This window comes from Paramisgurnus dabryanus, chromosome 8 (genome assembly GCF_030506205.2).
Source record: "Paramisgurnus dabryanus chromosome 8, PD_genome_1.1, whole genome shotgun sequence".
In the NCBI taxonomy this organism is placed as follows: domain Eukaryota; kingdom Metazoa; phylum Chordata; class Actinopteri; order Cypriniformes; family Cobitidae; genus Paramisgurnus; species Paramisgurnus dabryanus.
This window is the reverse complement of record NC_133344.1, coordinates 2,475,963-2,492,887: the sequence shown is the minus strand read 5'-3', so window position 1 is coordinate 2,492,887 and position 16,925 is coordinate 2,475,963. Positions and strand designations below refer to the sequence as shown.

Sequence of the window (16,925 nt, the reverse complement as noted above, 5' to 3'; positions counted from 1 at the left end):
CTTTAGAGGAGATAAATGTGAGAATGTGAGTGTCTCTGGTTAAGGAGAATAATCTGAGCACAGTCAGTGATGTAGCTGAGATCTCTTATGAAGCTTTAGAGGAGATAAATGTGAGAATGTGAGTGCCTTTATCTAAGGAGAATAATCTGAGCACAGCCAGTGATGTAGCTGAGATCTCTTATGAAGCTTTTGAGGAGATAAATGTGAGAATGTGAGTGTCTCTGGTTAAGGAGAATAATCTGAGCACAATCAGTGATTTAGCTGAGATCTTTTATGAAGCTTTAAAGGAGATAAATGTGAGAATGTGAGTGTCTCTTGTTAAGGAGAATAATCTGAGCACAGTCAGTGATGTATCTGAGATCTCTTATGAAGCTTTAGAGGAGATAAATGTGAGAATGTGAGTGCCTTTATCTAAGGAGAATAATCTGAGCACAGCCAGTGATGTAGCTGAGATCTCTTATGACGCTTTAGAGGAGATAAATGTGAGAATGTGAGTGTCTCTGGTTAAGGAGAATAATCTGAGCACAGTCAGTGATGTAGCTGAGATCTCTTATGACGCTTTAGAGGAGATAAATGTGAGAATGTGAGTGTCTCTGGTTAAGGAGAATAATCTGAGCACAGTCAGTGATGTAGCTGAGATCTCTTATGACGCTTTAGAGGAGATAAATGTGAGAATGTGAGTGTCTCTGGTTAAGGAGAATAATCTGAGCACAGTCAGTGATGTATCTGAGATCTCTTATGACGCTTTAGAGGAGATAAATGTGAGAATGTGAGTGTCTCTGGTTAAGGAGAATAATCTGAGCACAGTCAGTGATGTAGCTGAGATCTCTTATGACGCTTTAGAGGAGATAAATGTGAGAATGTGAGTGTCTCTGGTTAAGGAGAATAATCTGAGCACAGTCAGTGATGTATCTGAGATCTCTTATGAAGCTTTTGAGGAGATAAATGTGAGAATGTGAGTGTCTCTGGTTAAGGAGAATAATCTGAGCACAGTCAGTGATGTATCTGAGATCTCTTATGAAGCTTTAGAGGAGATAAATGTGAGAATGTGAGTGTCTCTGGTTAAGGAGAATAATCTGAGCACAGTCAGTGATGTAGCTGAGATCTCTTATGACGCTTTAGAGGAGATAAATGTGAGAATGTGAGTGTCTCTGGTTAAGGAGAATAATCTGAGCACAGTCAGTGATGTAGCTGAGATCTCTTATGACGCTTTAGAGGAGATAAATGTGAGAATGTGAGTGTCTCTGGTTAAGGAGAATAATCTGAGCACAGTCAGTGATGTATCTGAGATCTCTTATGAAGCTTTTGAGGAGATAAATGTGAGAATGTGAGTGTCTCTGGTTAAGGAGAATAATCTGAGCACAGTCAGTGATGTATCTGAGATCTCTTATGAAGCTTTAGAGGAGATAAATGTGAGAATGTGAGTGTCTCTGGTTAAGGAGAATAATCTGAGCACAGTGAGTGATGTAGCAGAGATCTCTTATGAAGCTTTAGAGGAGATAAATGTGAGAATGTGAGTGTCTCTGGTTAAGGAGAATAATCTGAGCACAGTGAGTGATGTAGCAGAGATCTCTTATGACGCTTTAGAGGAGATAAATGTGAGAATGTGAGTGTCTCTGGTTAAAGAAAATAATCTGAGCACAGTCAGTGATGTAGCTGAGATCTCTTATGAAGCTTTAGAGGAGATAAATGTGAGTATGTGAATGCCTCTATCTAAGGAGAATAATCTGAGCACAGTGAGTGATGTTACCAAGATCTCTTATAAAGCTTTAGAGGAGACAAACATGAAAGAATGTCATTTTTTGTCTCAGGAGAAACATGTGAGAAGCAGGAGACTTAGGCTTATGTCTCAGTTTGACGTTCACTTGATCTCATTTCTGTCTAGGAGAAAGATGTGAGTTGAGAAGGAGATCTCATGTTTGATTTTCCTTTTCTCTGGGTTCCAAAGTTACTAGCCACTCAGCATCAATTGTGTTGCTGGTAAAATACATTTTATATGATTAAACTTGACTTTGGCATCCTAAAATGACTTTAATTTGAGTAAATGTACTCGATTTAGCTAGATTAGAAGCAGATTGACTTTCAAATGCAGACTGACCCCCCAAATTAAGACTACATTATTTAGCTGGTAATATCAGTATAGATCATATCATATATTTAGGTGCATGAAAACCGTGTTAGAAAGGCATGAATAGATTCACTTCTAATGAATATATTAAAAGTAGAGCGGGGTGTAGAAGGTTAACTGAAAAGATAAAAAACCCTTGTGGGTAGCACTACCGTCGGCTGACGAAGGGGCTGGAACAGTAATACAATTTCTGACAAGGGAGGTTATTCCTAGCTTCAGAATACCATCAGAAATAAGTTCGGACAATGGGTCAATGTTAATTCAAAAATAAAGGGAATAAAGCAAAGATTAGGATGTGTTTATCATCAACAATCTCAAGGAATGGTTAAAAAAGCCAATGGGATCATTAAGACAAAACTCAACAAAATATGTGCTAGTACTAAACTTAACTGGATTGAAGTTTTACCTCTTGCACTAATGAGCTATCACATGCAAACTAACAGAAGTACACACTTAACACCACATGAAATGCTTACAGGTCAACCAATGCCTCCTCCATACTGTAGAGGCCCATATTCGGGACCTCCATTAGAACAATTGCAAATGGAATTAAGGTCATGCATGAAAAAACTAACTGCTATCCATAAAGCTATTTGTGTGCAGGAAAAGAGAAAGCAGCAGTGTGAGGAGACGGAGACCACATGCCCAATTGTCCCAGGGGACCAAGTCTATCTGAGGGTATTCTGGAGGAAATGGAACGAAGCCAGAAGGGAAGGACCATATTAGGGGTGTCCTCGACTAAGGATTTACACATTCAAATTAGATTTTTGAAACTTTCTATAGTCGACGGAGAGTCGAATCATCTATGTGTATGTGCGTGGGTTTGGAGGGGGCCAGGTACAATTGGGTAACTTTTATTTTCTTTCACAAGTGGCACACATAAACAACTTTCTGATAAAGTGACCAAAACTGTATTTCAAGTGATGAACAAACTGACAATGCATTTATATCTTTTTTTAAGGTCAAATGAAAGGCACCATAAACATTTTGTTAAATGATTCCTCATAACATTTTAAAGCCACTATCTACAGAACATCACACAAAGATATAACAAAAAAAGAAAAAAAAGAAAATTAAGCCTAAAAAAAAAACAAATGTGATTCTGCCTTGGAAACCCCGGCTACAATTCAGTGTTTTTATTTAATTTTACGATTTAGCGGGTCAAAGCAGTCATGACCAAAAAAACTACAAATGACATATCATTTGTGATTGTTACTGTAAATGATAAAAACTAAGCTTTATATACAATTCATTAAATGTTAATTTATAACAAGAAAAACACTGAAATTAATTGTTTTATAGACACTACGCGTTATTATTTAGCACAGAAATACCTGCTTGTTACTTTCACTTTGATCATCTCTATTCACTTTAGATACAAAAACACCTGATGATTCTTATATTATTTATTTCGGGAATCTCTTTTCTATCATTTGAAAGTGAACACCAACCATAATATTAAATCACAAGAAAGACAGTCATGTCAGGCGTAAATTAGGTTCGGTGCCGATATTTTCTGTGTCATTGCCGAAATTTAAAGAAAAGGCTTACCTGTTTTGTAGTTAAACTTTTGACAAGATAACCATCCTGTTTTAAATACATTTTAAAATTTATACCTGTCGAAAAACATCCGTTTTTTTATGTTTAGTTTAATGAACTCCTAAATATGAGATGCAGATCACCTAGCACATTCAGCTAAGTTGCATGCGCCAGCATCATGGCCATAACGCAAACAGCGCAATATCAATGCAACGAAAAGCAATCCAAAATGTACAGACTTAAATTAGATCAGAATTCACGTTTATGATGTAAGGGTGGATTCTCTACAGTGGTTCAGTCTGTAGGAACGCCGAAATGACTGAGAAATGTTAACAGCAAGATATTATAAAACTGTGCAATTCTGGTCAATTATCACCCTTTTGCAACCTATACCAACGACGGAAATAAGTGCAGTTATAATAGCAAAATATGTGGGAGAGCATTGCTAGAATATAAGATATTGAATTGCAATATGTAGCGTTTAAGTATTAACATTAAATCAAAACTAATCAACAGATTTGTAAATGAAAATGTTTAATACAGTACTGACTTAAAGTTACAATTGAAATGGTTACACTATAAATGCATGAAATGGTACTTAATACAAACAATTAACTGTTTCCAATGTATGTGAGATATTACCTGATAAGATAGAGAAAGAAATAAAGTTTAGAAGAAAGAGAATCACCATTAAGAACTGGAATCTTGGCCTAAAGGCCTAAACGCAAGAACTCAGGTAAAGAAGAAAAGCAGAGGGCAGAAAGCAAAAGGCAAATGCCAAAAGGCAAAAGCCCAGAGCTCATGAAGACCAAGACCTTTATTCTCTATCCCTTGACCATGTGACTAAACCTAACATCATACATTCAAACTGACCAATCAGAAGACCACACCTTTAACCCCCACTGTATTGAATAAACAGCTGTGACAATAGTCTGTGATCACTATCAGTAAGCACAGGAATGCAGATGGTACAGGATGGAAATGGGGGTTGTGACAAGTTGTGACAAAGTAATCAATTCCTATATTTTTAATTTACAAATTCCTATATTTTTAATCCTACAATGATATATATTTTTTTTATAAAATAAGGTCAGAAGTAACAAGGTGCAGAACAAATTATGTGCAAAATGCCTGAAGTGCACGGAAACAAAACACAAGCCAAATAGTTAAATCAGATAACCCAGAGTGATTTATAAATAAAATCAAATAAATAATTAAAAGAACGAAAGTATAACCAGAATTGCCAGCTTTGTCTTTTAAATGTAGAAACAAAGAGGCAATGGTTTATTAAAAACCTCTTATGGACGAGTAGCCCTGTCACGGGGGCTGTTGGATTTATTAACGCATTTTAAAAATATTTATTGAAAGCTACATCTTCACATATTATTTGCATAGCATTATCATAATAGGCTCTATATTAATATATTGGGAGAAAGTTGTTAAATGTGAAATCAGATAATCTGCACCCATATATGGCCAAAATTAAATGATCCTCTTTTCATAACACATCTGCGACGATTCGACTGTGAGATTGGTAGTCCAATCAGGCTTCTCCTATCGATGCGTCAAATCTTCGACTATTCTGGGTCACCCCTAGACCATATAAAATAGTGGGCGCTACCCCAACAGCAGTCTGAGTGGAAGGCAGTGACACGTGGTACCACTTAAACCATTGCACTAAAGCTCATAACGAAAAACCAGAGACTGGAGAGGACAGCCTGGAAACGAACAACCAAGATCCTTCTGTTAAAAGCAATGAGGCACAAAGTCATCTGACAACATGCCTGGTCATCATATGCTTGTGGCCAGTTCATGCTATAAACAACACCATGACTCCACCATCTGGTACTCAAGTACAGATTCACACCACGCTGCCATTGACCCCAACACCTGTAACTCGGATTCTGAACCACACTTCCCTTCCCTGTCACTTGCAACAGCACAGGATTTTAACCACACATCTTCTACGTCAACGTCGCTTGCAACCAGTGGCGTGTTTACCCTCCACGCAAACACGCAATTGCGTAGGGCCTCGCGGGCTTGGGGGGCCCCCTACTGGCCGCAAGGTGTGCGAAAGTATGTTACGTTTATTCAGACCCAAATCTAAGGCACGGATAAAGCACGCGCGAGCGAGAGATCTGCAAGTATGCACGCAGAATAATATATGAGCGAACTCGACTACGGGACAGCGCACCTCTGCTCTGCACAGCACGCACAAATGCAGCCACACAAGTGCTGTAATGAGCGTTTGCTTGACTCTCTCTCTCTGTGCTCTCGTAACTGCACAACATTCAATCGATGGTCAAGTTTACTTTAAAGACTTCGGGCTTCACACTTGTGATTGGTGGTTTGGTTTGATCAGTGACACGCATCTTTTGTTCCACACTCGTACAGGTATAAACATGATAAAGACACCACGCAGGGGTTTAAATCATGTCTAAAATACATAAATCATTCATATTCTGTATCTCATCATTGTCATTAAAATCTCATCTTTAGTGTATGTCTATATGCTTTGTTGTACCTCACAGTAAGTTTGTTTTTGCAATATGAACATGAGAGTTTTATGTGATTCCCATTCATAAATTCAAGCAATAACCAACTTACAATATTGTTTGCTGGTGTTTTTTAGTTCAGTTTGTTAGATCAGTCTGAATAATAATCTAATGCTTCCTCTTTTTCCTCATTTAGTTTTTTTTAAGATGTCAGATACTGAAGTTGCAGTTTTAATTACATTGTTTTAAATACATCCTATAATACATTTGCAAGCAAAAGATATATCTGAGAGGGGCGCAAAACATTTTTTTTAAACCAAGAATTTTTGTCATACCAAACTGTAACAATTTAGTGTTATTTTAAGCAGTGTAAAACAAAATAAACACGGTTTATATATATCTCACTTAATTCTATATACTGAATATTATTGTTGTGCAATTCAATTGAAAAACCTTGGGCAATGCTGGGGCTTGGTGCCTTGGTTCTTGGACTTTGCATAGGGCCCCCAAAATGGTAAACACGACACTGTTTGCACTTTTATGTTGGCACTACGAGTTTTTGAATTTAGGACAACAATGACACAGAAACGTCTTTCTGCACTCTCCCTGCTTGCCATTGAATCTGAACTGGTTAGGGACATAGATTTCAAAGACATCATATACCAGTTTGCTTGGTCAAAATCCAGAAATGTGCTTTGTTTGTGTTGTTCAGTACAAGCAATGTAGCATTACACCACTGAGTAGTTGCACATTAACTACAGATGTTGTTATATGCTAGATTAAAGAGTTGTTTTTTGTGTTCAATTTTTTGAAAGTGACATGTTTATATTGATAGTTTCCTTGTGAAATGTAATAATTGCTAATTCTTACAAAATCTTATAAATTATTAAGTGGATTCTTGTGTGATCATTTGTGAGGTGGGTCGGGGGCACCACAAGGTCTTAATACACTACTGCTTATTTTAAGGACTACAAAACAATACATTGTAATAAATTTTGATATTGCTTCACCAGATCCTTGAATATGAGACAGCAGGTGTGCCAAGCAGATTTCACAAGGGCTTTTCATGTGTAATCCGTAATGAAAATATCTTACCATTAAACTTCAGAAATATAGTAGAGATAATGGATTTATGTGTACTCAGAAGATGTGATTCACTGTTAACTGTGGGGTGCAGGGCTGTTATGGTAACAGGATACAGCGTGCTATGAGAGGGATTGATTATTCACGTTAGTAAATTAAAGCCCAAAATATTCACCAAGTTGTCTACTCTATTGATAATGACAGATATTATATTATATTTATTTTTATGAGACATTTTTAATTTATGAAAATATTTAATACAGAATATGACAAATAATGCAGAATCACAAAAATTCTACATTTTGTTGATATTCCGCGATTGCGAACAACTGGAGGGACTGACTGGCAGCCGACATCTAACTCCAGATTGTACAATCAGTATTTTGTTTCTGGTAAGCCCTCAATTAAACTGATAAATTTGACCATTTAGTGAATTAGATATGTGTTCGCTGCCAAGACGGACACAAATATGGCGGCGGCCATGGCGGAAGTGACGTCTTTGGTACCCATGAATTGCTAAATTAACCGTGAACGTACCTGATAGCTTTTTGTAGATTATGAGCACATCAACACCATTTAACACCAAAGTGCACCTGTTCCTATTAAAAACAGCTTTTAATTGCTCTTCTCCACATATGTTCATGGTAAGAATGTTGTCCCACCTAAGTTTTGATTCCTACTTAAATAAATTAAGTAATATAACCGCACTGTCAAAAAAGCCACACAATAATCTGGTAAAGCTGCTCTCTGTCCATCCTGACAGACAATTTAAGCAGAATCACAGAAAATAAACAGATGCACTCTGAGCAATTAAAGGAAAGGTTACACACACATGACTTGTATTAACAAAGTCTGCTTCATTTGGAAATATTGCCTTGTGTATGCAAACTGAACCAACATTGTAGCCATGTAACCCCCAGTTTCAAAACAAAGCAATCAATCTACAGGTCTGAAAACAGACTAAGGACGGTTTCACATTTGGTGCGATTGCCTGATCCGAACCCGAGTTCGATTGCTCCCCCCTCCCCATGCCCCCCATGGACTGTGTTCACATTTTTTTTGTATTATTTCTTTGAAAACAAAACCAAAGGTTTAAAAAAATAAGAACAAAAGTCACGCAAGCATTCTATGCATTTTGTTGTCAAGATAAGTGCATGCACACAAACACACACGTCTGTTTCAGTGGGACATTCCATATAATACGTAATTAACAGTGGTCACTTCCGCGATTTGGTACGATTGCGCTCACATTAGCAGCGAACCGATCTGAAGTTCACATGAACCGGACCCCAGACCACCCTTTTTAAGCGGACTTGAGTATGTTTGGCGGGTGCGCACCCGAGTTCGGAAGACAGCGTTCACGTCATCCAAATGTACCAAACTCTGATGTCAATCGAACCCGGGTGCGCACCAAAAGTGCTTATGTGAAAACGCCCTAAGATTAACTTTTATGATCCACTTTCAATGTTGACTAGTGTCTATAATCCATTAAAGATATTATGATCTCTATATAGTCTCACTACAATCTATATGTGATTTCTGTCTGAGCATCAGATCACAATCTTACTTCAGTATCTCCAGTTTACAGTCAGGTTTCCTCAATACATTAGAGATCAGCTTCACTCCTGAATCTGTGAGATTATTATCAGACAGATCCAAATCTCTCAAGTGTGATGGGTTTGATCCCAGAGCTGAAGTCAGAGCAACACAACCTTCATCTGTGATATCACAATCACACAACCTGTAAAGAACAGAGACTTTATGTGAATTATACAAAACTACAAAGTTTGTCCACAAATCTCTAACCTCCATCTCTTCATGTAATGTTCCTCTTTCAATCCCTCAGTAACTGAGACACTGTGTGTTTAAATGTCAAATAAATCCATCACACAGCTGACTATTAGTGTTAGATGTCCTAAACCACATGAACATTTCTTCATAAATCTGTATTGAGTTCATGACTCACACTTGTAATTCTCATCAGGTATTTGATGTAAAAATCTTCCTCTATTACAGGAGGAATATCAGCTGGAGATAACATAACTCTGATCTTACATTTAAAGATGTTACAGTGTTTAAAGATCAATTTCACTCAATCTATAAAAAACATTATTAATGTGTGTGTCAGTGTCAATGATGGATCAATGTTTTTAATCATCTTTATAAAAACAACACGACGAGGAGAAAAACTCTTCAAACACAATAATATCAGCAAAGATTTCATCAAAGAAACACCAAACTACATTTTCTGACATTTTAACAGAGGAGTTTTGTTGCACGTTGTGAAGGAAATTGAAATGAATCATAACTAATTATAACTAACATGTCTTTTCCTTACAGGTTTTTCTACTGTATTTGTACTGTAATGTTTTTGACAACAAAATGTGTTGAAATAGAGGAAGTACGTGTGGTTAAATAATTTCAATTTAAACCCCATGACTTGTCAAAGCTGAGGTCATCAAAAAAGTTACATTTCCTTTTGTCTGCATGGTAACAGAGAGGAGTTTCTGAATTGCAGATATGAATAATAAATCATATTAGAGATAAATGATGTGTCCTGAATCTATCCTATATAAACTCTTGTAATCTTTCTGATGAGGAGGATTCGTTCGTTATTAAATCATATTTAAAGACAATGTCTGAAGTCTGTCAGGTTGAACACATGATCTTATTTCCTCAAAGGTTTGTGTTCATAATGGACAAGATGTTGTCCGACTCTTGAGGGTTTGTCTTCTGTGGACGCCCGGTGAGGATAAATGTCTTGTGTGTGTTGTCTATAGACGCACCGGTTATGTAACTTAAGTCAGTCAGGAGAGAAGTAGGGGTTGAACCAACTAGTTGACTAGTTAACCTTAATGCAATGTCGTGACGCTTTAAGCCTGACGTCGACTAGTCGCGTTGATCACTATACTTTTTTGATTTATTGTTGCATTGTTAACATTAAGATGTTAACCGATGACGTTTGACAGATGGTCCGGTCAAAGTTGTCGGTTAAAAAAAGTGATCTCTAAATTAGGCTATTATAGACAGTGGACTAAACACTACTACAGTTAGTCATCTCTTTCTTTCCAAGATCTTTTTGTGTGAAGTGAACAAATCCCTCGCACTCAGTTTTTCATAACTGGCCTGTTTGTACTTAATAAACCTATAAAAAAACATTTGGCGCGAGGTCACTGCGTTTGGTTTCGCACGCTCACAAGGTTTGCGAAAAGTAAATGCTACAGGCTATTTTAAAAAATAAATTAATAATAGATATGTTCCTTTATTCGAATAGTAAATAAAATACAGCAATAAAATAATTAAAATTAAAGTCTTTCCTGGTTGTGTTCCAAATTTTTAACATTTATGTCTTTTAGGCTAACAGTAAAGTGCAGAGTAAGTTTTGTTTCTGTAATCCTCAGACATGATTTTTACCACTTAATTAAGTTTTGTTTTTTAGAAAGCATTTCTTTAAAGTGAATATTGTGTTGTATAAATTGTATCTTCATTTTAATAAATGTTTCATCAACCAATTGCATGTACTTAATAAATAAAAAGCAAATATAGCAGAGAAAATAATAACTGGTCCGTGCATGAAGGTGCCGGCACTGCGCATTCACTTGCATTGCATTGTTAACTAGAACGCACCTCATCATAAATGAATAAAACTCAGCTTCAAAAAACATTTCTCAACTTTTCAAGTGGCAACGCGTGCGTCAGCCAATCAGATCGACTTATGCAAATAACCTAGACAGAGCCAGGCAATTACGTTTATGGAAGAACGGAGCATGTGTAGCGGCCACTGTGATTGTTGAGAAAAGGTTGTTAGAAAACTATTTAAAATAATAGTTACAAAGGTTAAGATTGATAAGTTAAAATTTAGTAAGTTAACATTTAGATTAACAACATTTAGATTAACAGTTCATGTTACAGATACATATGTGGTTAAAACATTGTGTCATTTTGATTTGTGAATGGACTTCATTACCCAGAATGCCTTGAGCAATGGTAAAGGTCACGTGATTCACGGGAAGGTTTGTAAATGGTTCTGGTGGATTCGAGAACGGCCATCTTGTGAACGATTTGCTGAACAAGCACACGCTGTATTTTACTTTCGCTTTCATTAAACGTCTGAAACAAAGCAACGTCTCCCTTCCTTATTCTTAGTTTTCTAAGACGATAAATGTACATCAGTGATTGGCTGTTGGCCACGCTTCAGACAAGCCTTCCGTTAAGTGTTAATGCTTACGCCCCTTGTGAATGCGCTGTTATCGTGTTGCAGTCTATTAGGCAACATTCCGCATAAGATGGGTTCAGATTTGGAAATACATGAGCCGCGGCAATTTTCAAATGAGCTTCACAAATGCCTTTATTTTCAACGCGATCATCTTGTACCTGAACTATTTCGAAACTAAGGAGCCATTTGTCCTCCTATTCGGCGCCGCGTTTGTGAGACTCATGTTCCGCGCTGTAGTTTTTTCAAACAGCGTAGCATATTTTAAATGGTTTCAACCGGCTAATGAGGGTTCGGTGGCCGGTCAATAAAATCTTTAGTTTTCGCCATCCCTAGTTCACATTAAGTTGCAACATATGAGCTGTATAATTTTAGCATTGTTATGTCGACATGCATCGATAAAAAATCCTCTAAAACGGGAGTTATTGTTGCATTGTTAAATTAAGTTGCAACATATGAGCTGTATATTTTTTTATTTAAGTTGCAACATAAGCTGTATAATCAGCATCTGTATTAATGTTCTACTAATAAATTGTGGCATGTTGCAAAGCAGTCCCATCTCTTGTGTTTTATATGATTGACATCAACGACTAGTCAACGTCAACTCGACTTTGATGTCATATTCGACTTTAAATAATTTGAAGTCGCTCAACCCCTAGTGTGTAGGGGAAATCTAACAACAAAACATCATTCATTTTTATTGTAGAATAATACAATTTTAATTGTAAGCTTTATCTCTGTTTTTATCTTCACAGGTTGTGTTGTGTTGAAACACTGCAGTACTTTAATGATGTAACGATTTCTCGTAATTATTCATGAGACTGCTGATGTATCTGCTTACTGATCAGATCTCTCATTGACTTTATATATCCCTTATATCTTAGTGTTTGTTTATTTTTTCATACAGTTTATGTTTTACTAAACCTCAGTACATGTGTGCCTATCAGAGAGATGATCTTACCACAGTATCTTCAGTTTACAGTCAGGTTTCTTCAGTACATCAGAGATCACCTTCACTCCTGAATCTCTTATTTTATTATAAGACAGATCCACTTGTCTCAGATGTGATGGGTTTGATCTCAAAGCTGAAATCAGAGCAACACAATCTTCATCTGTGATATCACAACTCCACAACCTGTAGACAAAAGAGACTTTATGTAAATTATGCAAAACTACAAAGTTGGTCCACATATCTCTAACCTCCATCTCTTCATGTAATGTTCCTCTTTCAATTCCTCAGTAACTGAGACACTGTGGGCCCTATCTTTCACCGAGCGCAATTGACTTTGTCAGTGACGCATGTATCATTCGTATTTTGCACCGGCGCACAGCGGGTTTTTCCATCAACAGACACACGTCGGCAAACTAGGGAATGAACTTGTGCTCCCTGGGCGGTTCAGCGCAAAAAAGGAGGCGTGTTCTGGCGCAAACCATACCTGATGCTATTTTGCAGTTTCAAAAACAATTGCGCCACTGACCAGAAAAAAACTAGTATAAAGTCAGTGGCGCGTTGCGCGTTGTTCATTATGCTATTTTAAGGGCGCATGCTTGACCATAATGTATAGCGTGCACAACGCGCATACACTTTGCATCTAATCTACACAGATTCAACCGTTATTTTTTGCAAATCATAAATTGTTACAATAAAAAATATTTAACACATGAGATAATGAAAAACATTGTGGTGAGCATTGTGGGTGATAGTTTTTATTTATTTTGTGTGGCTGCGTTAAAAAATGATCATGCAAATAACGATTAAAATATTTTCATAAGTTTGTTGTGTGGCTGTATTACGTTTATTTTATGTAAATAATAATTAAAATGTTTTCATAAGAAACCTTAATGTATGTGAACTTGATTTGTAAGTGTACTTTGGGGTTGGACTGCTTGCGTTTCTTGGCTTTCAGCAGTGAGGGTGGACGCAGCGATGTCCTCTGCTGGCGTCTGTGTAGACGCAGATCCACCTCCCGTACACGGCGTGCCCGATTTATGCTGGCAAGCTTGGGATTCCCCCGTCTCCTGACATCATTGTAGCGCTTGCGGCGCAACATCCTGGGGATGCCAGCTGATGAGACAATTGTGGCTATTTCCTCCCACGCCTGTTTAACCGACTTTGATTTGGGCGGATTTCTCCCATCCCCATACAAAACAACTTCTCTGTCTTTGACTGCTCTTACAAGAACGTCGGCCTCCTCGGCTGTGAACCGGTCCTGGCGTGCGCTAGAGCCCTGCACGGGCTTAAAACTCCAGCCCTAACCCGGCCCTGACCCGACGTGTTCAAGCCCTACCCGACCCCAGCCTGACAATGCCTGCAATTTTTTCTGCCCGAACCCGACCTGACCCGAGACCAATATCAATTACTTTTAAGCTCTCTCTCTGACGCGCGCGCTCTTTGATGCGCGCTCTCTCTCTCTCACGGACGCGCGTTCTCAAACATAATAAGAGGTGAAGTATAGCTTTAGCCTACAGAAATGCTTATTGCTTTAATGTAGGGAGTTATAATAGCTCATTGTTCACAGTTCATATTTATGATCTTACAGTCCATTTGAAAATTTTTGTACGAACTGACTGTATTCTTAAGAAAGCACTAAATAACTTCCCCTCCCTTACCTGTCGCTGTTCAGTGTGCAATTAATAAATAAAAATTAGTATGACGTTAATTTTTAAAAGTGTGCGAGGTCCGTGCACTTCCTCCGCTAGCAACACAGAAATGGCAAAAAGCGAAATCGGCTAAACAAGCATTAAATATTAATATGACGTTGATTTTTTGTTTTTATTAATTTATAGTCACAAAACTTATCAACAAAACATCAATTAAAATTAAGAGACAAATTATATGAAACAAAATTTATTTTAAAGTAGCAAGAAAAACTTAAATTAAACTCGGAAATAATGTCTGACCCATTACAATTCTACCTTCAAATTGACCTTTACAACGCCCTATATGGCGTTTAAAATTATGGTCTATCTTTCGTATTAAGCTAACTAAATTTAAACAAAACATAAACAACATTACAACAATATTCAAACCCAACAATACTCAAACATAAATATAAAACAGGCATTATCTTTAAGGATACATAAAACAATCTGATATAGCGTTTATAATAGCTGGTTGGTAGATGTTTACTATTTTTGGCAAAACCTCCGTTGCAAACCTCCATTTACCTGAATAAAAATAATTTTACTTTGAAAATGATGCACTGTCACATTAACATGAGCTGTTCGTTTACATAAGACTCCATCTACGTTCATTTACACTGCAGCGCAACGTCTGAGTTCTCAAACTAAAACAGGGTCTGCAGCTTTTGCGAACGAATCCGTTTATGAGGGATGAAAGCGGTGGTGTGTAAATGAAAGGCGTAAACGTAGCAAAAGTAAAGTTTTAAAGGACGTTGTCTCTGCTACACACGCAAACACACACAATGAGGAGAGACGCTAAAATAAGCCCGAGCCCGACCCGAGCCCGGTCTGTAAAAAAAAAAACGGCCCGAGCCCGGCCCAAATGGGCTTAGCCTGTCGGGCCCCATCGGGCTTGCAGGGCTCTAGCGTGCGCCTGGTAAATCCGTCATAATAGTAGCAACCCGCCATGGAACTTGCGCACTTGCGTTTAAAGGGAATGTTGGATAGCGTTCTGATTGGTTTATTTGACGTTACGCCCAAACCACACCTATGAATAATGAGCCTACTTCAGACCAACCCCTTATTGATTTGCGCCTGGTGCAAGAGTTATTTCTCACGCCGGGAAAATAGCAACAGCGCCCAAGATCCGCCCACAAACTCACTTGCGCTTTGCGCTTCGAACTTGCGTTTCAGATCGTTAAAATAGGGCCTGTGTTTAAATGTCATATAAATCCATCACACAGCTGACTATTAGTGTTAGATGTCCTAAACCACATGAACATTTCTTCATAAATCTGTATTGAGTTCATGACTCACACTTGTAATTCTCATCAGGTATTTGATGTAAAAATCTTCCTCTATTACAGGAGGAATATCAGCTGGAGATAACATAACTCTGATCTTACATTTAAAGATGTTACAGTGTTTAAAGATCAATTTCACTCAATCTATAAAAACATTATTAATGTGTGTGTCAGTGTCAATGATGGATCAATGTTTTTAATCATCTTTATAAAAACAACACCTAGAGGAGAAAAACTCTTCATACACAATAATATCAGCAAAGATTTCATCAAAGAAACACCAAACTACATTTTCTGACATTTTAACAGAGGAGTTTTGTTGCACGTTGTGAAGGAAATCGAAATGAATCATAACTAATTATAACTAACATGTCTTTTTCTTACAGGTTTGAACATTTGTAATGTATGCTTTTGACAACAAAATGTGTTGAAATAGAGGAAGTACATGTGGTTAAAGGATTTAGATTTAAAACCCCATGACTTGTCAAAGCTGAGGTCATCAAAAAAGTTAAATTTGCTTTTGTCTGCATGGTAACAGAGAGGAGTTTCTGAATTGCAGATATGAAGAATAAATCATATTAGAGATAAATGATGTGACTTTGTCCTGTATCTATCCTATATAAACTCTTGTATTCTTTCTGATGAGGAGGATTCGTTCGTTATTAAATCATATTCAAAGACATTGACTGGAGTCTGTCAGGTTGAATACATGGGGCCCTATCTTGCAGCCAGCGCAATTGACTTTGTCAGTGACGCATGTATCATTCGTATTTTGCACCGGCGCACAGCGGGTTTTTCCCTCCACAGACGCACGTCGGCAAACTAGGGAATGAACTTGCGCTCTCTGGGCGGTTCAGCGCAAAAAAGGAGGCGTGCTCCGGCGCAAACCATCCCTGGTGCTATTTTGCAGTTTCAAAAAACAATTGCGCCACTAACCAGAAAAAAAAGTTTAAAGTCAGTGGCGCATTGCGCGTTGTTCATTATGCAATTTTAAGGGCGCATGCTTGACCATAATGTATAGCGTGCACAACGCGCACACACTTTGCTTATCTAATCTACACAGATGCAACAGTTATTTTTGCAAATCATAAATTGTTACACTAAAAAATATTAATACACGAGATAAGGGGAATCATAGTGGTGAGCATTGTGGTGATAGTTTTTATTTATTGTGTGGCTGCGTTAAAAAATTCTCATGCAAATAACGATTAAAATATTTTCATAAGTTTGTTGTGTGGCTGTATAACGTTTATTTTATGTAAATAATAATTAAAATGTTTTCATAAGAAACCTTAATGTATGTGAACTGGATTTGTAAGTGTACTTTGGGGTTGGACCTTGCTTGCGTTTCTTGGGTCTGATTTCAAAGCCCCCAAACCCTTTCAGCGGTGAGGGTGGACGCAGCGATGTCTTCTGCTGGCGTCAGGTCCTGAGGCAGATCCACCTCCCGTTACACGGCGTGCCCGATTTATGCTGGCAAGCTTGGGATTCCCCCGTCTCCTGACATCATTGTAGTGCTTGGCGCAACGATGGGGATGTCA

At 37.7% G+C, this 16,925-nt stretch overlaps 1 protein-coding gene across 1 annotated transcript in view; it reads right to left on the bottom strand.

The window, feature by feature from the left end:
• Positions 1-16,925, bottom strand: part of LOC135771640 (uncharacterized) — a 136,795-nt gene that overhangs the window by 80,624 nt on the left and 39,246 nt on the right. The window contains exons 5-6 of the mRNA XM_065281960.2: positions 12,420-12,593; positions 8,813-8,986 (exon numbers count right to left, since the gene is read on the bottom strand). Of these exons, the coding sequence (XP_065138032.1) occupies positions 8,813-8,986; positions 12,420-12,593 (348 nt within the window). The remainder of the gene's footprint in view (positions 1-8,812; positions 8,987-12,419; positions 12,594-16,925) is intronic.